The sequence below is a fragment of the Pipistrellus hanaki genome, assembly GCF_964339955.1.
Source record: "Pipistrellus hanaki genome assembly, chromosome: 1".
Lineage (NCBI taxonomy): Eukaryota > Metazoa > Chordata > Mammalia > Chiroptera > Vespertilionidae > Pipistrellus > Pipistrellus hanaki.
This window is the reverse complement of record NC_140503.1, coordinates 104,732,457-104,758,529: the sequence shown is the minus strand read 5'-3', so window position 1 is coordinate 104,758,529 and position 26,073 is coordinate 104,732,457. Positions and strand designations below refer to the sequence as shown.

The window sequence follows — 26,073 nt, the reverse complement described above, 5'->3', positions numbered from 1 at the left end:
AATTCTTACACTGGTTATCTCTTCATTCTTGTCCTTCTTCTAGCTAGGATTTAGTGTATAGATACCATAACAAGAACAAAAATACTTTTTAAAAAAATCACTGATATGCCATTACTCTAAAACATATTAGTTTATATTTTGGGAGGTAATTTCTTCCCAGTATTTATACATATGCATATCCATTTTCACATCTTGTAATCATGATACAGATACAATTTTGAATTTTTCCTCTTGCCATTATGTAATAAAGGTTTTAATGTTACTCATTAAATATTAGTCATCAGTATTAATAACAAAAGCCACCACTTACTTGAGTTGTTATCTTGCTCCAGACACAGTACTAAGTGCTTGTATAGGATTACTTTTTAAAATTACTACAACAAGCTTACTTTCAAACTATTATAACCACTTTACAGGTGAAAAACTGAAAGCTTAACCAGTAAGTACTTTTCCCAAGGGTGCACAGCTGCAAATGACAAAGTTGCAAATCATACCTCCTATGCTATAATGCCTCATTCTTTGTGCTTACATACTTTTTTTTATCACATAAACCAAGGCAACATCTTGAGATAATAACAACTCAACCCCATCTGAGGAGACTTATTTGTACATTAGCTTGTTCCTTCATATATTCACTGAGTTAATAAAAAAATTTTTTGACCCAAGATATGTGATCAGTGCCAGGACCTCGCCAGCAGATGAGGGGATCACAAGGCAGGTGCTGGGCGTGGAGGTCATTGTGGCATAGGCTATCAAAGAGAAAGAACTGAACCTCACATCACCCTGCTTGGCCCCGGAGGATGGATGGTTAGCCAGAGACGGGTAAGATTCCTCAGGGAAGAAACAACCTAAGACAGGCACAGTCGCAGAGAGAACTTGGGGGTCAACAGAGGTGGGGCACAGATCTTCACCCCCCAAACCTTGCAGGGGCCTGAACCCTAAACCCTTCTGAGGGAGGTCTCCTGCCCCCATGGCTGCTTAGCTTCCCATGCCCAGCTCAAATCAGGGCCCAGGTAACAGAAAGACTTGGCTGACAGCAGCTGCCCTCTCACTGCAATAAGACTTTTTTGAGTTGTCTTGTACCCATGATGTGGGGAAGTGGGTTTTTGATATTAAAATCCAACCTAGTAACAGGAATGGTCAGGGCCTACTCACGAAAGCAAATAATCCTTTCCACTAATATATAAAGCTTCTTTCTAACTTATATGTCCATATAGCATAAGGAGAAATTTTCTACAAGGCTTATTACAAATGATAGCATCCTTCTGCCATTCTCATTCCTTTTCTACTCGCTGAAAACAATGCTTTTGAATTAATTTAACTGATTCTTTCAATATTTATTGTACTTACATTGCTATCATATTCATAGCCACAGGTGATAATTAAGCATGTTCCATCACATCTTTTCTACACTTTCCACAAACACAAATGTAACCCCAATAGAATCATATCATAATTTTAGTTAGATCAATATATACTATTTTCTTTTAGTAGTTAATTTTCACTATTTTTATTATGTAAATAATACTCATGACTAAAGCATGTAGTTCCCTGCATAACCTATTTTTTTCTAGAGTTAAATGTTGTCTATACTTGCTTACTTTTCTCCATAGTTTCCCTATTTGTGTATATCTCCTCTCAACATGTTCAAACATAGTAGGTACTCCATCAAGTTTCAAGTTCTTGAAAATTCTCTCCTGAGTCTCTCTGATATGGTTTCTCTCAGAGCTTGCTGTATAACCATCAATTGAAAAGCTACTTTCACAGACAGTACTTTTGTTGCTTAGCCTATCTAATAAAAGAGGAATATGCTATATGCTAACTGACCCTCACGCTATCACAAAGATGGCAGCACCCACAGCCAATATGCTAATTGACTGTCCCGCCCTCAAAAATGGTGCACCCACAGCCAATGAGGGAATATGCTAATTGACTGCCACACCCTCAAATATGGTGGTACCCACAGCCACAAGATGGCAGTGTCCAGTCCCAGCAACTGGACAAGTGTATGGCAAGGCTGGGCCCGCCCCCAGGCTTCTCTGCATGCTTGCCTCTGGAGTTCCCCAGTCCCCTCAGCCCCCTAGCCACCCAGGGCCGGCCCAAGGCACAGGCAAACCTCAAATGGAGACTGCCCAGCCAACAAGGGCTGCCAGAGATACAGGCAAGCCTCAGATGATGGCAGCCCTGCTGCCCAGGACCACCCGAGGTTCAGGTAACCAGGGTTGGTTGAGTATTGTGCTGCTGGGAGTGGCAGCACCAGAAGTGTGATGGGGTGTCACCTTTCCCTGATCACCAGGTTGCCTTCTGCCCCTGAGGCTTCCCAGACTGTGAGAGGGGGAAGGCCAGGCTGAAGGACACCCCCCTCTAGTAGTTTTATAATGATAGTAGAGGCCTGGTGCATGAATTCATGCACAGATGGGGTACCAAGACCTGGCCAGAAAATGGGGCCAATGGGGGCAAGGCTGGCCAGGGGAAGGAGCCCCAGGAAGTTGACCGGTGGGAGGAAGGGGAATGGGCAGATCAGGACCTAAACCAGCAGTCAGACATCCCTCTCGCAATCTGGAACCACTGGCTACTAACTGCTGACCCCTAACTGCCTCTGCCTGCCTGCCTGATCACCCCTGATTGCCCACCCTTGCCAGCCTGATCTCCCCACCCAATTGGCTCTGCCTGCCTGATCACCCCTAACTGCCCTCCCCTGCCAGCCTAGTTGCCCCCAATTGCCCTACCCTACCGGCCTGATCTCACCCCAACTGGCCAATGTGGTTCTGACTGGTGTTTCTATGCCAGCCAGAATCAAAAGCTCTGCCTACTAGGCAGCCATTGGCTCCTCATAGTTCATTTAGATTTGGTTCTGATTGGCTGGTTTCTATGCCAGTCAGCATCTCTGGGCCTGATCAGAGGGGGGCGGGGGGGCTGATCAGCAGCCCCTGCAGAGGCCCAGAGAGAAACAGAGGCGTTTCTCTCTGGCGAAGCCTAAAGAAAAAGAGAAAAGCAGTGAGTCATTAACAGCTGCCATGGAGGCTAAGAATCAGACCCTCTTTGGTTCTCTCTCTGGGCCTGATCTGCAGCCCCCTCAGCAGTCAGTGCTGAATCGCCCTGGCAACCCAGTACTGACAGAAGGACTGACTTATAGTGTTCAGTTAAGCCTTTGGCCAATCGTTATAGACCCTGGGTTTTTATATATTAGGACATGAGGCCTGAAATTCATGCACGGGGAGGTGTCCCTCAGCCAGCCTGCACCCTCTCCAATCTGGGACCCCTTGGGGTATGTCTGACTGCCGTTTAGACCCAATCCCACAGGCAGTCAGACATCCCTCTCACAATCCAGGACTGCTGGCTCCTAACCACTCACCTGCCTGAATGCCTGCTAATTGCCCCTAACTGCTTTTACCTGCCAGCCTGATTGTCCCCCAACTGCTTCCCTGCTGGCCTAATTGACACCTAACTACTATCCTGCCAGCCTGATCGCCCCCAACTGCCCTCCCATGCTGGCCTAATCTCGCCCCCAACTGCCCTCCCTGGAGGCCTGTTTGCCCCAGCCATCTTGTGGTGGCCATCTGTGATGACATGACAGCAGCCATCTTGTGGCAGATATCTTTGACGATGTGGAACAATGCCACCTAGGCTTTTATTATATAGGGTATCTTTTGGTATGGGTCTATTTTCAGCCAATTATGTTGGGCTCTTTATATCTAGAAATTCTTGCCCTTCAGTTCTATAAAATTTATTTGAGTTACTTTATTAATGATTTCATCCCCTCCATTTTCTTTGGTCTATCTTTCCAGAGCTCCTATAAGTGGGTCAGTGAATCTGCTGAACAGCTCCTCTAATTTTCTCATTTTTTCTTGTCTCTTCCATCTCTTTGCCTATTTGCTCAACTTTCTGAGATATGGCCTTATTTTTCTAACATGTCAGAGTTGTTTCTTTATACTATTATAATTTTCAAAAGCTCTTTTCATTATGAATGTTTCTTTTTCATGCACTCTGTCCCATTTCACAAATGTAGTCATATTTACTACTACAAGTCTACTGATGACTTTACTTGTCAAAAAAATAAATTGTACTTGTCTGTCTTGAATTCCTCCTCCTCCCCTATGGTTTATTTCTTCCAAGTTGTATTTTATGTATTATTTTGGGTTTATTTAAGATGTTCCCTCAAATGTCTAGTAATAAAAAAATAGGGCAAAAAACAAGCCTTAGCTGGTTTGGCTCAGTGGGTAGGGTGTTGGCCTGTGGAACAAAGAGTCACGGGTTCAATTCCAGTCAAAGGCATATGCCCAGGTTGCAGACTCGATCCCCAGTAGGGATGTGTGCAAAAGGATTCTGATCAATGATTCTCTCTCATTATTGATGTTTCTCTCTCTCTTCCTCTCTGAAATCAATAAAAATATATATATTTTAAAAATAGGGTGAAAAACAAAAAGCTGTTGGAAACTCCAAAAGCCTTGGTAAGGCTTCCAAACTGTGGTCTTCCTTGTAGGATTATCTTGTGGTTATGTTTTGTAGGGAGAGCCCTTTTACAAATATCTCTATGCCTTTGCTAGAAGGTTGGACAAAAAGTCCCAAAGACTCTAAACCATCTGCTTAGAAGGTACATGAAATGTCAGAAGCTGAGTCAAGAAAAAAAGCTGGGCAATATAATCAGTATGTAAACAGTCATTAAAATAATCTGTGCCAAATATATACCCCAATCTTCAAAAGTCTGGTAATCTCCAAGTGCAGAGATCTTTTGTTTATTCTTTCTAGGGAATAAATCTCCTGTTTTCTGTTAGGATTGGGGAAGAACAGTCAACCTGATGCTTCTTTCTCAGCTTTACTCAGTTGGTTTAGGATTCAACATTCTCATTTTTTCTTAAATTGATTTTCAGAGAGAAGAAGGGGAATGGGAGAGGAAGATAGAGATGAGAATGAAACATTAATCAGTTGTCTCCTATAGAGCCCCTACTAGGGATCAAGCTCACAACCTGGGCATGTGCCCTGATTGGGAATCGAACTGGCAATCTTTTGGTGCATAAGAGACACCTAACCAACTGAGCCACACCGGCCATCTCATACAGGTCCTCGGGTTACATTAGAGATCTGTTCCTACTGTGTGATGTAACACGATTATCGCTATAAGTTGGAACCCACCTACATAAGTATCTACGTCACTCACTGGAGCACATAAACAGCAGTAATGAAGTGAACAGTAAAAAAAATTTAAAAGATGACAATTCCTGACATTTACTTGTGGTAAATAAATAATAAAAAACATAAAGCACATATGTACATATGTCGAAAAGACGGAACTTTTTTTAAAAAAATAAATAAATGGGAGACGGCAGCATAACCACGAAATGACTTATGTTGAGTCCGACGTAACCCGAGGACTACCAGTATTTAAAATTTATTTTTACTTTTTTATTGATTTCAGAGAGGAAGGGAGAGATAGAGATATCAATGATGAGAAAGAATCATTGATCGACTGCCTCCTGTATGCTCCACACTGAGGAAGGAGCCCACAATCCAGGCATGTGGTCTCACTTCATAGATTAACGCTTAACCACTGAGCCATGCCAGCTAGACTGTTTACTTTTTGGATACCGCAGTTTTATTATTGTTGTCTTGTGCTGTTTTCCTATTGTTGTTTTCGTCTTTTTGGTCCTGTATAGGTTTTATCATTTTAGTAATTTTGAAGGAGAAAGTGGAAATTAAATTTGTATACTTAATCTGCTATCTCCAGCTATATGTTCTTTCTAGTTTGCCAAAATTTATCTCTAGGATAAATTGCTCTGGGTTTGGGTTATCTGGCTTATGCCTCTATAATCATTAAGGAATTGCTCTTTAATAGTGTTATGAACCAGATAGATTTCAATGTGATCTTCAAGTGTTCATTGAGGGCCCGACTGCCTTATATAATACAACTCGAGGCCCGGTGCTCAAAATTTGTGCAGGGGTGGTGGTGTGTCCCTCAGCCCAGACTGCACCCTCTCCAATCTGGGACCCTTGGAGAGATGTCCGGCTGCCCATCATCATCAAACGGGCAGTCAGATATCCATACCACAATCCAGAACTGCTGGCTCCCAACTGCTTGCCTGCCTGCCTTCCTGATTATCCCTAACCACTTCTGCCTGCCAGCCTGATCACCCCTCTAACCACTTCCCTACCAGCCTGACTGATGCCTAAGTGCTCCCCTGCCAGCCTTATTGCCCCTAACTGCCCTCCCCTGCAGGCCTCGTCACCCCTAACTGCCCTCCCCTGAAGGCCTGATCACCCCTAACTGCCCTCCCCTGAAGGCCTGGTCACTACCAACTTGCCTCCCTTGCAGGCCTGGTCCCCACCAAATGCTCTCCCCTACAGGTGTGGGTCCCCCGCAACTGCCCTTCACTACAGACTCACTCTTCCCCAACTTCCCTCCTCTGCCAGCTTGGTCACCCTTAACTGCCCTCCCTGCAGGCTGATCTCCCCCTACTGCCCTCCCTTACAGGCCTGGTCCCTCCCAACTGTCCTCCCTTGCTGGTCATCTTGTGGCGGCCATCTGTGTCCCCATGGGGGCAGCCATCTTGCGTGTTGGAGTGATGGTCTATTTGCATATTACTATTTTATTAGATAGAATAAAGAACAAAGATATTTATTTAGTCTGGTTAATTTTTCTTTAAATATTTTCCAGAGTAAGTTTTGGTAGTAAATGTTTTTCTTGAAATAAGTCAATTTTATTTGTACTTCAAGTTCATTTTTTAAAATAAATGTAAAATTACTTTAAAATGTCTTCTTTTCCTGTAATGATTTCTTCATTGTCAATTAAGATACTATAAAATTGTGTTTTTTATTATAAATTTGGTGTTTTTCTTTTTCTTTTATTTTTTTTAATTTAATTTTTAATTTTTATTTAAAAAATATATTTTATTGATTTCCCACAGAGAGGGAGAAGAATAGAGAGCTAGAAACATCGATGAGAGAGAAACATTGACCAGCTGCCTCCTGCACACCCCCTACCGGGGATGTGCCCACAACCAATGTACTTGCCCTTGACCGGAATCAAACCTGGGACCTTTCAGTCTGCAGACCGACGCTCTATCCACTGAGCCAAACTAGTTTCGGTTCCTTTTCTTTTAATTTCTCCCCCTCAACACAGTCCATGCCCAATATCATTCTGCACTAGCTCCAGATACACTGCAAAGTGGCTAGAAAAGCACATAACTACAGAATGATTTGCCTGCTGCCCCAAACATCCAACTGGCACCATACAGTTATTACAATGTTACTGATTATATTTCCATTGTTGTAATTCTCAATCTCTTCACCTTTTTCACCAAGTCCCCCAACTCCCCTCCCTTCTGACAACTATTAGTCCGTTCTTGCTTCTATGAGTCCATTTCTTTTTTATTTGTTGCTTATTTTGTTCCATTATATTCCACATGTAAGTGGAATCATATGGTATTTGTCTTTCTCTGACTGGCTTATTTCACTTAGCATAATACCCTCTAAGTCCATTCATTCTGTTGCAAAAGGTAACACTTGTTTTTTATGGCCACGCAGTATTTCATTGTATAAATGGACCATAGCTCTTTTATCCACTTATTTTCTGAGGGGCACTTGGGTTGCTTCCATATCTTGGCTATTGTAAATAACACTGACTGAACATATGCATGCATATATTCTTTCAAATTAGTGTTTCAGGTTTCTTCACAGGATAATCACTGGGTCATAAGGCAGTTCCATTTTTAATTTTTTGAGGAACATCCATACTGCTTTCCATAGTGGTTGCAACAATCTGCATTTCTACTAATAGTGCACTAGGTTTTCATTTTCTTCAACTCCCAAATATATTTATTACAAATAAAATTTCTACATACTCTCTTAAAGAGAACATAATTATTTCCCAAAATATTTTTCCAGTTCCATTTGTAAATCACTTAATGCAGAATAAAATCTAAGTCCAAAAGTGAAAAATATTTTCAATCTCATCTGGTCTAATCTCTTTTTTTATGACAACAACAAAAAAATCACAAGTCATATAATGATTTAAAGACTTTGCTTAATTCACACTTAGAAAGATAAAGCTCATATTATATATCTGAACTATTATGTGCTTGTCACACAGTAGGTACTTAATACTTGTTGAAAATAGCTAAATTTCAAAACTAATTGTTCTGTCAATTATGCTTTTGAAAAGAAGCTAAGTATTTAACTATCGTATAGTCAACTAGGAAATAAATTATATTATCTCTATTAACTTTCAGTGTATATTTTATACCTTATATCCAAATCTGAAGACTTCTCTCTCACTGCCAACTTCGTAATTTCTCCTTGAGACATAGTCTTATGAAGCTTTGTTTCTTCATCAACTGCAGAAAATCGTTGTGATGTCTGTAATAATTACATAAGTGGAAGACTTTAAAACTAAGTAATATATCATACCACTATGACTGAAACTCAGGTTATATAATTTTTTGAGAATTATACCTATTAAAAACATACAAAAATACATTAATATTATATAGAGATTTACTGACATAAGAGAACCTATTAGAACTCTGCCTGGCGTAATCTGAAGTAAAGAAAACTTGGGTCAATGAAAATGCTAAATAGAACCTACCAGCTCAAGTTCTCTAACAGTTTAACAAAAAATGTCAAGTGGAACGATAAGAAAAAAGTTAAACTATCTAAAGATACTGACAAAAGATCCAGGACCTGACAAATATAAGATGCTAAGTACAGTCTTTCATAGCTCATTTTTATGGCTTAACTTGCTATTAAAGATTATTATTATATCCAGTAAAGGATTTAAAAGAGGAAGTACACAGAAAGAAAAAACAGAGGAGCAAAGAATTATTACCACCAATAGTTTAAATTATGAACAATTTATATGGCTATCCAACTGGGACCTGAATTTTAATTTGCAATTCCCGTGTCTTTTGTTTACAATATAACTTTTTAAAGAAGTGAATTTCCTGTTACCTATTCAAGTCATTTCCTTATATTTAATTTTTCTATAGTTATAATATATTTTCCTTAACCTTTTTGTCTTCTTGACTATGGCCTTAACAACAAAAACTATCTTGAGTTGTTAAAATTTAAAGAACAAACTTCTGCTTCTGGCAAAGATGGAGTAAGAGGGACCCATTTTATCCTTTTGTTGAAAAAACCACAAACAGAAATCCATACAAAACAACATGAAAACAGCACTTATCAAGATGATGGACAGTTATCCTTGAGAGAAGAGAAAGAAAGTAAGTGCGTCCTACAAGTGTCCCAGCTTAGTGACTTAAGGTTGTTTTCACCTGCTACAGAGAGGAAGAATCCAGGTGAAACTTGGCAGACTCTCGTGAGTTGAACACATGAAGCTAAAAGTCCAGAGAGACGAAGGTGACCAAAAGTCAGGAGCTTGGAGAGAAGAGGATGTACAGAGAAAGAACTTTGGAGATCTTCAGAGTTTACACATTGAATATTTAGCTGAGTACTAATCAACACCTCTGTGTCAGAAAACTGCCCAAGACCAGGAAAAGGCCACCTATAAGGATTAAAGGTAATAGTGCTCATCCCTCACAAAAGGCCAGTAACAGTGCCTGTGCCCAAGAATCAGAGTACACAACTTTATGATTCCCAGGGCATTGAGTACAGTATACTGAGTATCTTGCCTCAATAGTCAAGAACAATGCCTCAATAGTCTAGCCTAAGTACTGCTCTGCTTGAGTCTAACAAAATTTTATTTTATTTAATTTAATAAAACTGTGTGTTTAAGCTGTATGAATTTAACTTACATATAAGTAGTAAAATGACTACTACAGTCTAGTTAATTAACGTATCTCCTTCATACAGTTACTTTATTTTTTCTTTGCTGATGAGAGCACCTAAAATCTACTCTCTTGACAAATTTCCAGCATTCAACAGAGTGAGCCTAACAAACCTTAAAAGGAAAACCTAAAAGGTATAGATGCTTCCAGAACAAAGTTTTAGAATATTACTGGAATTTAACAGGCTCAAGAATATTAATCAAATATAAATATCCAACAAGACAAAATTCACAAAGTCAGGCATCCAGTAATAAATAACTAGGCATGCAAATAGGTAAACTATATACTAAGAACGAAAACAAAAATACTAACACAAATGTTATCAAGTACTGGTAGTTAGAGGACTGACTAAAGGGAAAAAACATAAAATGGCACATGATTCAAAATGGCTTATTTTTAGAGGCATTATTGGTTAACTGCACTTTCCACTGCCCTTTTTCTGAGGTAAAAGATGATAAAAAATAAAAATATAAATAAAATAAAATAAAAAGGGAGGCAGATAGGAAGCCATTGAGGAGCAGCAGCCAAGGCTTTGTGCTAGCCCATAGCCAGGGGCCTCAACAAGGACCACACCAAGAACATGAGCAAGCACCACCGTGGATAACTCACCAAGCAAAATAAGTTTATGTGGGACATGATCTGAGAGGTGTGTGGGCTTTGCCCCCTCTGAGTGGCATGCCATGGAGTTGCTCAAGGTCTCTAAGGACAAGAGGGCCCTGAAGTTCATCAAGAAAAGGGTGGGACACACATCTGTGCCAAGAGGAGGAGAGAGGAGCTGAGCAATGTCGTTGCAGCCATGAGGAAGGCAGCAGCCAAGAAGGACTGAGCCCCATCCTCTCTGTGTACAATAAAACCTGTTCGGGGGGGGGAAAAAAAAGAAGAAAGGGGTGCCTTTTAGAAATTAGGCATTAAAAAGGAAACACAGCAGAAGGTGAAAATTTATAATCCAGTGCTTGGCCAGCATGGCTCAGTGGTTGAACTTGAGGGTCATGGTTCAATTCCTGATCAGGGCTTATGCCCAGGTTGCAGGCTTGATCCCCAGTATGGGGCGTGCTGGAGGTAGGCAATCAATGATTCTCTCTCATTATCATTAATGTTTCTATCTCTCTCTCCCTCTCACTTCCTCTCTGAATTCAATAAAAATATATGCTTTTTAGGCCGAAGCCGGTTTGGCACAATAGATAGAGCGTCGGCTTGGGGACTGAAGGGTCCTGGGTTCGATTCCGGTCAAGGGCATGAACCTTGGTTGTGGGCATATCCCCAGTAGGGGGTGTGCAAGAGGCAGCTGATCGATGACTCTCTCTCATCGATGTTTCTAGCTCTCTATCTCTCTCCCTTCCTCTCTGTACAAAATCAATAAAATATATTAATATATATATATATATATATATATATATATATATATATATATATTCTTTTTAAATTTTATAATCCAGTAACATAAAATAGAAGAAGAATAATACCAGAAACACAATGTCTTTCCCATCACAATAAAAAACCCAAAAAGGCTGGGTAGAAAAGAAACTAAACTTTGCTACATTGGCAGAAGAGGAACCACTTGAACGTGGTCTTTAAAACTACTCCAAATGTACAAAACTAATAAGTTGAAACGTACAAAATCTACACAAGCTACAGTAAAAAAAACAAAATTCAAACCAAAACAACTCAGTTGGTTAATTCCACTTTCCACTGCCCTTTCCCCTGAAAAAACAAAAAATAAACAAAAAACAAAAAGCAAATACCTAGCTCGAAGCAGAAAACTAATTTAAAAATGAATTACATATTTCCAGTAGGACATGGTCTCACTCATCTAGGGGAAATGATGAACAACATAGACTGATGAACAAGAACAGACCCAGAGACAAGGAGGCATGAATCAGACTGTTGGACCTCAGGGGGAGGGTGGGGATAAAAGGGAGAGATCAACCAAAGGACTTGTGTGCATACATATGAGTCTAACCAGTGGTCAAGGACAACAGGGGGGTGGGGGATAATTGGGGAGGGAGGAGGGATGGAAATGGGGGAATGAGGTCATAAAGAAATTTTTAAAAAATTAATTACATATCCTCACACGTATGAAATACCTGTAAGAAATGAAAAAACATTTTGAATGAATTCAGAAAATAAATAAAAACATAATGCAATAAAGACTAACTTATAAGATGACTAAGGGGCCGAAGCCAGTTTGGCTCAGTGGTGGAGCGTCGGTCTGCGGACTGAAGGGTCCCGGGTTCGATTCCGGTCAAGGGCATGTGCATTGGTTGCGGGCACATCCCCAGTAGGGGGTGTGCAAGAGGCAGCTGGTCAATGTTTCTCTCTCGTTGACGTTTCTGGCTCTCTATCTCTCTCCCTTCCTCCTCTCTGTGAAATATCAATAAAATATATTAAAAAAAAAAAAAAAAAGATGACTAAGAGGAAAAGGTACAAATGAAAATTTAAAGGGACCTAAAAAAGGCAAGAGGATAATCTATATATGTGAAAGCCTAATATGCAAATTGTCCCCTTGGGAGTTTGACCAGGAGACTGGGAGTTTGATCACTCACTATGAGGGAGGTGCGGAATAAAGGAAGGCCCTGGCTGGCAGCCGGAAGGCCCCAATCGTCGACCAGGTCTAGTGACTCTACCCATGCATGAATTTTGTGCACCAGACCTCTAGTAAAGAATATAAGGTGATATAAAGAAATAAGGGAAAAAGGGTCAAGAGAAAGTGGCTGAAATGGAAGACAGGAAAATAAGAAAATAACTTATTTATAATAACTGGAATTCCTAAACAAGGAAAACAACAGAAATTTAAAACAATAATCCATCAAAACTGTTCATAAATAAGGCAAGACCAGAATTTAAATATTGACAGAGTTCTGCAGGTATATGGAGTAACTGATCTACAATGATCAACTTGAAAACATATCAGAAACTTTAAATATAAAGAAAAAATTCTGAAAGCCTCCAAGTAAAAAAATCAAATAACTTATAAGGGCAAGAAAATTTTACTGGCAATAGGCTTATCAAAAATAAATAAGCAAGTAAACAATGAAACATTATTTTTTTTAAACTCAGGGAAAGTATGAATCAAAGATATTTTATATGGCAAAGATGTCCCTTCAAATATCAAGCCTGTGAAAACAACTCAAGGAATTCCACATCTATGAGCCCTTCATGAGTAATTTACTAGGAGAAGACGACCATCATCCAAACAAGAAATAAATCAGGAAACTTCAGCAAAACATTTAATGTTATCATTCAATATATTTAATAGTATATCTCTGGCAAAAAACAAGGATGGGGACTAGGGTAAAAGAGTAATATGGAAAATTACATGTTCTGACAAAGCAGAAATCTAAGAAACAAGAGTAGAAGGGAGAGGGAAAGTAGAGAGTACAGTAACTCATCAATAGTTGGGTTACAGTAAATGAGAATTAAAGAAGATTACACATTAAAAATTACTGAAGAATAATTGGCTAAAAAGTAGTAAATTAGACACAGCTGAGGAGAAACCAAGATGGCAGCATAGGTAAACACCTAAACTGCTGCCTCGCACAACAATTTCAAAACTACAACTAAAAGACAGACCAGACATCATCCAGAATCACAGGAAAGCTGGCTGAGTGGAAATTCTACAATCAGAAGGAAAGAGAAAAGCTCACAGAGAATCAGAGGAGCTGCAAAGGACTGAGGCATAGAGGCACGTGCGCAGAGAGGAAGGGTGGCTGAGTGCCTGGCGGGTTTTCTCAGGTGGGAGAGGGAAGGAAGCCCCTAACTGCACTGAACCCTAGTTCCGGGCAAAACCCCATGGACCCAGGCTCATACTTTGGGAGTCTGGACTGTCAGGTAGAAAGAAAGGCACATAGAGACTTGGAGACTTGAAGAAGCCATGGTGGACAGGGGTCTGGAGATGCGCACTGGCGAATTTGCACAGAAAAGACTTATTGCTAAGGTTGCTGCTAGCTCTCCCTAAAGGAAGGGAGTCAGAAACTCCTGACTGCAGGGAACCCCAGTTTGGACTGCACTGAACTCCAGTTCCAGGCGAGCCTGGGGGAATTTGGACTATCAGGCAGAAACTCAGGGGAACCACGGAAGGCAGAGGTCTGGAGGTGCGCATGCAAAGATAGGGCTGATAGGAAACCAAAACTGTCTACTCAGTCCTGAGACTCTGCCCCATCCAAGCTGAACACAGAAGCTTTTGCAATTTTCCAAGTCTGGTCCTATAAGGCTGTCTCCAACACAGAAGGTCTCCCGGTGTATAAACACCTGATACACATAGCCAATTGGCCTGGAGGTCAATTCCTCCCAGTGATACCAACAACAATCAAGACTTAACTACAAGGCTGAACACACCGACCACAAAAGGGGTGCACCAAGAGTGTCCACCTCAGGTGACTGGGGAGGCCGACCCACTGGGCCATATAGGAAACCTAGCTCACAAAGCCACCCTACCAATTATGGAAGCAGCAAAACTTCCGAGACAAGGAAACAGATCACAAACGAAAGAAATGGAGGAAAACAAACAACTGGATATAGAATACAAAATCACAGTTATAAGGTTTTTCAAAAACTTCCTAGAAAAAGCCAATAAATTTAGCAAGACCCTCGAGAATATGGAAAAGGACAAACTAGAAATTAAACATACACTGACTGAAATAAAAAAAAAATATTATACAGAGACCCAACAGCAGACTAGAGGAACACAAGTATCAAGTCAAAGATGTGAAATAGATAGAAGAAAAAAACAAAAACACTCAACTAGGAAAGGGAAAAAAAAAAAAGAATTACAAAAGTTGAAGATAGTGTAAGAAGCCTCTTGGACAACTTCAAGCATACCAACATCAGAATTATGGGGATGCCAGAAGAAGATAGAGAACAAGACACTGAAAACCTATTTGAAGAAATAATAACTGAAAACTTTCCGTACCTGGTGAAAGAAATAGACTTACCAGTCCAGGAAGAGCAGAGAACCCCAAACAAAAGGAATACAAAGAGGACCACACCAAGACACATCATAATTAAAATGCAAGAGCAAAAGACAAAGAAAGAATATTAAAAGCAGCAAGAGAAAAACAGTCAATTGCCTACAAGGAGCACCCATACGATTGTCAGCTGACTTCTCAACAGAAAATATTCAGGCCAGACAGTAATGGCAAGAAATACTCAAAGTGATAAATAGCAAGATAATTTTGCTGCGTAACCTTTAACCAAGATTACGCAGCAAAATTATCATTCAAAATGGAAGGTCAGATAAAGAGCTTCACAGATCAGAAAAAGTTAAAGGAGTTCATCATCACCAAACCAGTATTATATGAAATGCTGAAAGGTATTCTTTAAGAAGAGCAAGAAGAAAAAAGTAAAGATAAAAATTATAAACAACAAACACATATCTATCAACAAGTGAACCTAAAAATCAAGTAAATTAGAAATCTGAGGAACAGAATAAACTGGTGAATATAATAGAATCAGGGGCATAGAAAGGGAGTGGGGGGTGCGGAAAGAGACTGGACAAAAATCGTGCACCTATGGATGAGGACAGTGGGGGGGGGGGGTCGTTAAGGGCAGAGGGTGGGTTAGGAACTGGGTGGAGGGGAGCTATGGGGGAAAAAGGAGAAACTATTATAATAATCTGAACAATAAAGATTTATTAAATTTTAAAAAACTAGTAAATTAAAGGCATTTTTAAAAGTCATATACAAACGATAACAACCAATAGAACAAGAACACAACCCTCCGTACCAAAAGAAATTTTTAAAGAGAAAAAAAAAATTTAACATAACAGCAAATTTGATGTAGCACAATATAAAACTACAAGAGTTGAGACTGAATCTATCAGTTATATTAATAAATATGAATAGATTGAACTCATCTATCAGGGGAAGAAATCTTTAATTTGGCTCACAAAGCACGTCCAAACTATACTGTATAGAAAACGCACATCTAAAACAAAAAGATCCAGAATGGCTAAAGTAAGGGATGACTAAAAGTATTCTGGGAAAATAGAAATAATAAGAAAACAGAGGCTGCGATATTACTATTTAGAAGAATTCAAGCAAAAAACAAAAAACAAAAGCCACCATTCCCAATGATAATAGGTGACTTTAACACAACATTCATTGTGGATAAGACAGATCAAGTGTACAAAAAAATAAAAATATAAAAGACAACATAATCAATAAGATAGAGATTATGGATATGTACTAAAATTTTACACTCAAAATAGAAAATACACCTTATCAAATGCACATGATATATTCACAAAAATGGATCATATAATAAATTTTTAAAATACTGATTGTTTCATAGGAAACTCTATGCAATCTTCAATGAGCAAAGCCACAATGCTATAAACTATCCCTAACTTTCTCGAGGGAATAAAATACACATTCAGTATATTTAAACATTGTGGCTATTGTGTGAGGGACACCAATCCAAAGCTCTTATGTCATAAACTTTGTTCAATACCAACCAGCTTTCCAACTATCAAGACCACCTCTAAATCACTAGCTTATACACTGCCTCTCTTGACTTCCTCTTTCTGAGAAATTACTAAGACCTAATCAAGGTTGATTTTCACTTACTATAAAATAAGTTAATAAACTTAGCCATACTTAATCAGCAGGTTTTTCTAGCTGATTTTGGGGGAGTGGACAGCGGAAGGAAGGAAAACTCAACACAGCTAAGGATTGGAGAGTATCTCAGAGAATAACACACAGAAATAAGAATATAAGAAGCAACAGCAGTTGGGCAGGGGAACGGGGGTGAGAAATATAGTTTTATCATACTGGAGATAAAAAAAAAAAAAAGACAAATTCTGGAGTGCTATTTTGAAGTCATACCCATAGAAATGATTGGTTTAATTCTGGAGAATGGTAGAAGAAACTATACATAGAAAACTGTAATGTTGCCCATACCAATCCTATGAATAAGGGATAGAAATTATTTTACTAAACTCACTATTCAGAAGATTGAGAGACTATAATCCTCTATAAAAACCACCTTAAAAATACTGCTTAGCATAATGTCATTCTTCTTGGGTAAAAGCCAACATAGTTGGTATAAGAACTGAGAGAAGCATACATAGACTAAACAATTACTCAAATGACAGAGTTAAAAGTAGAAATTAAAAAAAAAACAAAAACACACATACCAAAGTCTTAAGGAGAGAAACCATTATTCTTGTTTCCACTCCCCCACAACTGGTTAATGTCATAATGAGCAATAATTAATCAACTTAGGAGGTAATGTTTATCAAATTCCCTTCATGTAATTTATTTATAAATTGCCTTTATCCTATCAGATGTTTCACAACTGGAAAGGTTAGATGGCTTCTTCCAAGATAAAATTGACACACATTTTAGCAAAAGTCAGTGACGGGATCACTTTGTCCAGTAAAAAGCAAAACAAACAAACAAAAAGCGAAAAAACTACAAAACAATAATTTTTTTTTTTAAAGCTCATGTGCCATAGAATAAAGCCCATTTAAAATCCAAAAGATATCTCAATTTTGAAAATTCAGTTGATTCCATTTAGAAACAATTAGTCTTCACGTTCACAATATCAAATATTAGAACATAGCATATTTTCAAGATAAACAGAAATACTTTAAAACTGTCCCTACCCTTCCCACCCCAACCCAACTAAATATCTATCAGCATATTATAGAAAGCAAAGCTTCTTCATGCAAGTATCCACCAGAAGCAACCACCATCACTTGTTCCTAAAATAGTAATGAAACAGAAGAGCAGTGAGAAAGCTGGAGAGGTGACTAATATACTACAGAGATTGTTCTATAACTACTGGCATGCAGTGACTGTCAAGCAGATGAACAGAATCATTGGCAGAGACTATCAGCTAGAACCCATAAAGGGGCTGAATGCTCCAAGCAGAAAGCCCAACTTCCTGATTCATCTTAGTAGAGTTCTTAGTAAGAAAGAATTCTACCACCAAAAAGACTAAGGTTTGTAACAAAGGAAACTCTCAGGAACAAAGCAGCAACTACAAATGTTAAGTTCTTCCACAAATAAAGTATTTATTTACTATGCTTTAGAGCACATGTGTCAAACACAAGGCCCGCGGGCCAAATCCAGCCCGCCAGGCCTTGCAATGTGGCCCGCACGGCGCTGTCATCACTGCACTCCGCTGTCAGTTTATGACATTGTCAGTTTATGACTGTTCAGTAAACCATTCGGCCCGCGATTTAGGCTGGATTTTAGATTTTGGCCCCTTCTCTGATTGAGTTCGACATCCCTACTTTAGAGAATAAATTAAGCATGCTCCCTATTCACAGTAAAAAATATATAGGCAGTACTTTTCATTAAAATTAGTTTGCTTCAGCCTTGACTGGTTTTGCTCAGTGGACAGAGCGTCGGCCTGCGGACTCAAGGGTCCCAGGTTGGATTCTGGTCAAAGGCATGTACCATGGTTGCGTGCACATCCCCAGTAGGGGGTGTGCAGGAGGCAGCTGATAGATGTTTCTCTCTATCCTTCTCCCTTCCTCTCTGTAAAAAATCAATAAAATCTATTTTTTTAAAAATTAGTTTGCCTCATCACAGAATTCATTTTTAACTAATATTCATAAAAGAGTATGTGTTGCTATTTATAACTAAAAAACAAGGCACCTCCAAAATAGAGTTATTTTATTGTACCTGAAGAGAGGGCTTTGGTCTAATTATATATATATTAGTGGTATACAAATTGTTCCAATCATTTACAATCCTACAGTTTAGCTCAGTGTAATGAATCATTTGTCCAATTAGAGAACTGATTGTGCACTTTTCTGTGTTGTTTTTTCTTCCTTAGAATGTCAATATTGTCATTTTAAAACTGGGTCTATCTACAACAAAAAATAAAGAAAAGGAGAATATTCTGGAAATTAGCAAAAATTTTAATAAACTCGATCTTTGGCACAAACAGCTTAAAATAGGTCAAAGATAAAATATTTAATGAGTCAAAAGAAGACCACCCTAAAATTTTTCTCCCATAAGAAAAAAAAAAAAGAGAGATCCAACTTAATTAAGGATATGCATGGAAATAATCTGCATATCACTCCACTTTACAGTGTAATGTTTTAGTACATAACAGACATACAGGATCCTTATATTGTGTATTTTCCAGGTCAATTCCAAAATTAACACTTTATATGCACAAATACATTCAACACTTGCCCAACTTTAGGGTGTCTCCCCAAAATGTATATAGATACTTTGAATAATTATAAAGGCAGTGTTTATTAAAATATATTTCATATTCAAAATTGAGCTATCAGCTGTTACAGTGTGTTTACATTTTTTTGGGACACACACACACACACACACACACACACATATATAATATATATATATATATATATATATATATATATATATATATATATATATATATATATAATTTTGGTTGAGATCTGATAAAATTATATTCTTAGTTGAAATAATGCAGTTTTATTTAAACCTAGTTCCAATGTTATAATTTGTGATTATAACAAACTCACAATAAATACAAAACCTCTCCTTGGGCTGGTTTGGTCTAGGGAGATATTTTTGGTATTGCTCATTATATTAAATTTTTAAAAATCAATTTTTATTTTGTATTACTAAAAATTAGGGAGGAAACGCAACTTTAAATGCAAAAAAAGAAAAAAAAGAGAATACCATTTCAATTAAAAGCTATTGGTTGTCACATAAGCTAAGTCACTAGATTAGAGAGGGATCAGCAAACTATGGCCAACAGGTGAAATACAGCCCATTGCTGTTTTTTGTAAATAGTTTTATTGGAATACAGCCACAGTTGTTTACTTATTGTCTCTGGTTCTTTTCACTCTGTGGTGGCAGAGTTAAATAGTTTCAATAAAGACTGCTTGACCCACAGAGTCTAAAATGTTTATCATCTCACATGTTATAGAAAAAATACTTAAGGGTCCATGTTTCAGACCTTTCAAGACATTAATACAGAACATTTCTACATTAAGTTAGCCATAATGATGCTTAATTTATGATTTCACATAAACTGCTAAAGTGCCTTTTATCTTTGTCCTATTAAATTAAAATTTAGCTTATCTGCTGTGTTCACTGAGGTTTTCCATGTACAAAACATTATCCAGGGAAGAAGCTGTGAAGGTTAGCTTTAGATTAGCAAAGACTATGCCCATCATATTTGCTTGTTGCCTATTTTTCTTATATAAAATTACCATTTCGGAGTCACTGTGAGAGGCCTGACCCAGGATGGGAGCTGGCTCTAGCTCAGAGTGAGAAGGTTGGTCAAGGAAGAGAAGGGGCTCAATGTCATCGTAATCATCTTCCTCTGTATCCCCCTCCCCATCAGCAAAAGTACCTCTAGTCAAGAAATCGGAGCGCGTCCGCGCCATTCGAGCTTTCTTTTTATGGGCCGGTCTGGCAACCTGCTTGACCAAATGATAAAACAAATAACACAACAATGTTTTGTTTTGTTTTTGAGATGATGCCAATGAAAGATATCAGAGAGCTCATGAATTTCTTGAAACATCCCTCCACCCACAATGTACTTTCCACTAGAAGTGACAGAGATAACCAAAAACAATTCATATACATTACTCTGGACAAGGATGAGAATGGAAGCTAAATTTACACTGTTCTTTGCCATAGCCAAGGAATTCATCTTTTACTGCCTAAAGTCACAAAAACCATTTGCATACATTGCCTTCTTTTTCTTAGCAACTTCTTTTTTGTAAATACCATCTGTTTGTAGACACCATTCCCTGCCTAAAGTACACCTCCCTAAGTAAGAACAAACTGAACTCATGGCTTCTTTCTCTATAAACTCTTCAGATTAAATGGGTAGATGAGATGCTATGTCTACAAGAATAATAATTTCCAAAATAGCATGCATTGATTTTGCATAAAATAAAGATAGGCAAAATTCCATACTTACCTCTCCTTGGCCCGGCCCAGTTAACTTCAGAGGTTTCCAAATTGGTTCATCTTGTTTATGGAGTTTAGGATTTCCAATGTTTAAGGATTCCTTGTTGAAACTTAGAATAAAAAATCAGGATTACATTTCAATTCCTGACAGCAGTCTTAAAGTACAGCATAAAATATACTTCTACAACCAGGTCAAAGAATTCCAGAGAATTCCATATATATTCAATTCCCCAAAAAATATATTAAAAAATTCTGATTATCATGTTGATAGTATTATCAAGAATTTATGGTTTTCTCAAGGTGGGGCAGGAGAGGTGGATCTTTCTTGATCCTCCTCCCAGAACCAAACTGGAAATGAAACTAAATTGGGAAACATTATCCCTGAATTAGCCAACTGAAGACTAGCTAAAGAGGAGACTTTTAAACAAGTAAGGGCAAAAACCACCTTGAGACTGCACCTGTGTAACAGCTTTCATGATGGGTCAGGGCTGAGTATCACAGTTAGTTAGCCCAGGGGAGATCCCACCCACAAAAGTGACAACAACAATCATGACCCAACTACCAGAGGAGAGCCCAAAGAACCTACAAAAAGAAACATTTCTAGAGCATCCAGCTCTGGAGATAAAAGAGACTACACCACTGGATACCACAAGACACTTAAGGCCACCCCACAAAGCCTGGGAGTCATAGCAGCTATATCTAATACACAGAAACAAACATAAAGAAACAGTTAAAGTGGGGAGACAAAGAAACAACCTCCAAATGAAAGAAAAAAGGACTCTCCAGAAAAAGAGCTAAATGAAATAGAGGCAAGCAATTTGTCAGACATAGAGTTCAGAAAAAGGAATTTAATGAGAATTATAGGAACTGAATGGGAACTACAAGGAACTTAGTGGGAATTACTATATCAGCATGAAAAAGAACATAGAAACCCTGAAGAATAACCTGAAATAAAGAATACCTTATCTGACAACAAAATATTAAAAGTAGGCTGGAAGAAGCAGAGGATTGAATCAGTGATATGTAAAGAAAAAGAAAAACAACCAGCTGAAACCGGTTTGGCTCAGTGGATAGTGTGTCGGCCTGCAGATTCAAGGGTCCCGGGTTTGATTCGTGTCAAGGGCATGTACCTTGGTTGTGGGCACTTCCTCAGTAGGGGGAATGCATGATCACCCCTTAACCACTCCCCTGCCAGCCTGATCAATGCCTAAATGCTCCTCTGCTGGCCCAATTAACTCAACTGCCTTCCCCTGCAGGCTGGGTCACCCCAACTGCCCTCCCCTGCTAGCCTAGTCACCCTCAACAGCCCTTCCCTGCAGGCCTGGTCCCACACAAGTGCCCTCCATCCCCTCCAGGCCTAGTTGTCTCCAACTGCCCACCCCTGCAGGCTTATCCTCTCCTTCCCCCCACAAACTGCTCTCCCCTGCTGGACTGGTCCACCCAAATGCCTTCCCCTGCAGGCCTAGTTGCCCCCAACTGCCCTCCCCTGCAGACCTGGTCCCCGCCAAATGCCCTCCTCTGCCAGCCTGGTCCCCCCCCAACTGCTATCCCCTGCAGGACTGGTTATTCCCAACCACCCTCCTCTGCTGGCCCGGTCACCCCTAACTGCCCTCTCCTGCAGGCCTGATCACTCACAACTGTCCTCCCCTGCTGGCCATCTTGTGGTGGTTATCTTGTGTCCACATGGGGGAGGCCATCTTTGACCAAATGGGGACAGCCATCTTATGTGTTGGAATGATGGTCAATTTGCATATTACCTCTTTATTATATAGGACTAGAGGTCTGATGCACGAAGTTTCATGCAAGAATGGGCCTTCCTTCCACTGGTTGCTGGCACTACCTTTGCTCGGACCAGAGCCGCCGTTATACCTTTGCTCTGGCCCAGAGCCATCTTTACACCTTCCCACACTGCCCAGAAGCCCAGAGCGGCCGGGGCCCTGTGGAATGCCTGTGTCCCACCCTGGCCACTAGGCCTGTGTATGCAAATTAACCCACCATCTTTGCTGGGTTAATTTGCATACTCACTCCTGACTGGCTGGTGGGCGTTGCAAAGGTTCTGTCAATTTGCATCTTTCTCTTTTATAGATAGTGTTGGAAGTCCTAGCCACAGCAATCAGACAAGAAGAAAGAAAAGGTATTATATACAAATTGGAAAGGAGGAAGGAAACCTAATTATTCACAGATGTCATAATATTGTACAAAGAAAACCTTAAAGACTCCACCAAAAAACTACTAGATCTAATAAATGAATTCATTACAGTAGCAGAATACAAAATTAATCTTGTCCTTTGTCCTATGTAATAATCCCTAAACAATCTTAAATAGATGGCAGTCTTTCCTAGGTAATAGTGTTTCAGATATCTTCCTTTTTTACTAATGCATGATTAAGCCTAGCAATCCCAACTTCTCCTAAAAGATTCCCTTTTGGCCATTATAATTTCCCTTGCCACAGTTGTGCCTATTGGTCTCTATTAGTTCTCCAAAGAAAACAATAATTATTAGAACCTTTTAAAAAAAATTTTCAGAGGGAGAGAGAGAAATATCTCTATATTAAGAGAGAGAATCATCGATTAGCTGCCTCCTGCAACAGCCCCCACTGGGAACTGAGCCCGCAACCCTGGCATGTGTCCTGATGGGAATAGAACTGTAATCTCCTGGTTCATAGGTTTATGCTCAACCACTGAGCAATACCGGCCGGACTACTAGAACATTTGATAGCACTTGACCACCCTAATTTTTAAACTCATGGCATTTCCTTTAGATTCCATTTCATTTTCTTCTCCCTCATGAACCAGATGAAGACCATCATGTACTTATCAGCATTAAGAAACCCAATGCTGATTCCTAATCATGAAACTCAAGGTTTTAGTCCCAGCTATTTAATGTGACCTTAAGTCATTTAACTTCTGGAGGCACCAGTGAATTCATCTATAATATGTGAGAACTGGAATAGATAAATTTAAAAACACCAACATTTATAATTCTATAAAATGCTAAGGTTTCTAATATTACTTCATGAATGAGAGACTTGAAATATACATTTTACTTAAACTTTTACATAAACAATCTAATATATAATCATTTTGAAGATAAGCAGATCTTACTTAGGTAAAGCAAACTAGATCAAGTAGACTAAAGATAGATTATCTTGAAAATTTTATTTTAAAAAATAATTCATAATAAAGTAATTCACAAGGATGATTAATCAGCAAAAAGATTATGACTCACTTTACTGTGATACTCGCTTTGCTCAGTAGTCTGGAATTGAACCCTCAGTATCTCTGAGGTATGCCTGCAAAATTTTCCAAAAAGTTTCCCACTTATACATAAAAGTAAATAAACATTTCACTTACAGGGAAATACTCATATTTTCCTTTGGTGTGAAGAAAATGGCCCTAGTAGTTCCATCTCTGGGAGGGTCATTAGATTTGTGTCTATTAGACTGAGTTGGCCTAAAGTGTTCTCTTTTTGAAGTGCCATTATTATTGAATTTACAGGCTACATTCAGTTGGTTGGACATTCTGTCTGTCTTGGATAATTCACTGACAGTACTAGATTGGCTTGGGCCTCCTTTTCTTTCAAAGAACAGCGTGACAGGTCGATCCTTCAGGGGAAAGTGAGCAGAGGGATTGTCTTTTAGGGCAAAAGCTGAATCTTTTACAATTACTGATTGATGCCCTACTGCATCAGATTCTTTCTTATTTGGTGTATTCAGCCTCTCTCTTTGCTTTGATTGATAGAAAGATGATACTGAAAAAGACTCCCCAATTCTTTGTTTTTCAATTGTCTTGAAGGTTTTACGCTCCCTCTCTAAAATATCTGTTTGCTGTCGAATTTGTTCCATCATCTCTTTTTCATTCTGCTGCTGCAACTGTTTTTGCCTTTCTTCCTTCTCAGTGTTCAGCTTTTCTAACTTCTTAAGCACAGTATTAGACGAATCTGTACTCAAAGCAACAACGTGATTTTCTCCTGAGAAGCGATACATTCTAGTTTTCCTGCTAATATCCAAAGTAAGAGTTGGAATTGTTTCTTCACTTTCCATTAGTTTGTTTCTCTGGATACTTGTGTCTAGTTGGGAACTTGTTTTCAGTGGGTCTTGAGGAATATAAAAAAATGTAGGCAGACTACTGGAAACAAAGGAGTCTCTTAGTTGTGGCTTACAGGTAATAGATTCAGAACTGCAAACCAGTTTTTCCATCATAGTCCCATTATTCAAAGGCACTGAATCAGAGGATGCTCCCTTTTGAATCAATGTATAGTTAGTCTCACTTCGGGCATTCGCCTGTGAATCAAATTTTTGACTGCTAGATATATTAGGTGATAGAAACTGCAAGTCTCCTTCATCTAACATTACAGACTCTAGTTTGTTCTTTTGGCTTTCCTCACAGCTCAGATGTTCCAAACTTTCTTGAGAGCTTTCACTATCAGGTGTACCCTGTAAAGACTGAAGGCCCTCAGGCATCAGTTCTGTAGACCACCGGCGTTCTTCTGAAGGAGACACACCACCAAGAGAACGAACTTTTAGCAATTCTAAGCTAAATATAGCTTGTTCTAGTTCTCTCATTCTCCGACTTTCTCTTTTGGCCCGCCCTACTTTTTTCTGGTGGAGATCTTCCAGAGACTTGGGTCTCTCTCTTATAATCACATCTTCCTGCAAGTCCACACGACTCTGGCTTCTGGCTCTCTCCTGTCGCTTGTTTGAGGAATCCTTCAAGCAGTCCACTGAACTAATTCGATTACTCTCAATCACAGACTTACATTCCTCTATGGCTTTTACTCTGTTGTCAAAGGAACAATCCTCCCATTCTGAAGGGTCTGAACCCTGAATTTTCAGAGTTCCATGTGGCTCAATATTCATCAATCCAAGTTCTAGTTTTGTTTCTTTTAGCCTTTGTTCTTTTAAAGCTTTAAATCTATATGAAAATAGGGGAGGGGGGGGGAAAGTAGGTTATCACTGGAGAAAATACATTTACCTAATATATTTACTGAGAACTTAGGAATGGGGACAAGCCAGGCTGCAGGAGAAGGACAAGCCACCTGCTCTGCAGTCCCGGGAGTGAGCAGTTGGGGCTGCGGCCTAGAAGAGGGACAAGCCGTCTGCCCCGCAGTTCTGGGTGCCAGCAGCTGCAGCTGCATCTGCGGCCTGGGAGAGGGACAAGCTGCCTGTGCCGTGGTCCAGAGCACCTGCTGCTGTGATCCCTGTGGCTGCAGCTGGCCCAGGCAAGACCGGCCCAGATCCTGGGTGCCTGCGGCCAGCCAGAGAGAGGGAAGCCCAGGTCCCGGGTGCCTGCGACCAGCCAAAGGAGGGAATCCTGGCTCCCTGGTGAGGGTTGAGGTAGAGATGGTTAAGGGCAATCAGGCCAGTAGGGAAGCAGTTAGGGGGCAATCAGGCAGGTAGGCAGAGGGATTAGGGACGA

The 26,073-nt window shown here is 39.5% G+C and overlaps 1 protein-coding gene across 13 annotated transcripts in view; it reads right to left on the bottom strand.

Annotated features, from left to right (window-relative positions):
* Positions 1-26,073, bottom strand: part of MYO9A (myosin IXA) — a 410,239-nt gene that overhangs the window by 79,111 nt on the left and 305,055 nt on the right. For 7 of the 13 annotated variants that reach the window (XM_084897620.1, XM_084897626.1, XM_084897628.1 and 4 more), the window contains 4 exons: positions 24,010-25,569; positions 20,667-20,766; positions 19,948-20,160; positions 8,240-8,352 (listed from right to left, as the gene is read on the bottom strand). In XM_084897620.1, coding sequence (XP_084753746.1) covers positions 8,240-8,352; positions 19,948-20,160; positions 20,667-20,766; positions 24,010-25,569 — 1,986 coding nt within the window. The remainder of the gene's footprint in view (positions 1-8,239; positions 8,353-19,947; positions 20,161-20,666; positions 20,767-24,009; positions 25,570-26,073) is intronic. The other 6 variants (XM_084897630.1, XM_084897631.1, XM_084897629.1 and 3 more) reach the window with 5 other exon arrangements.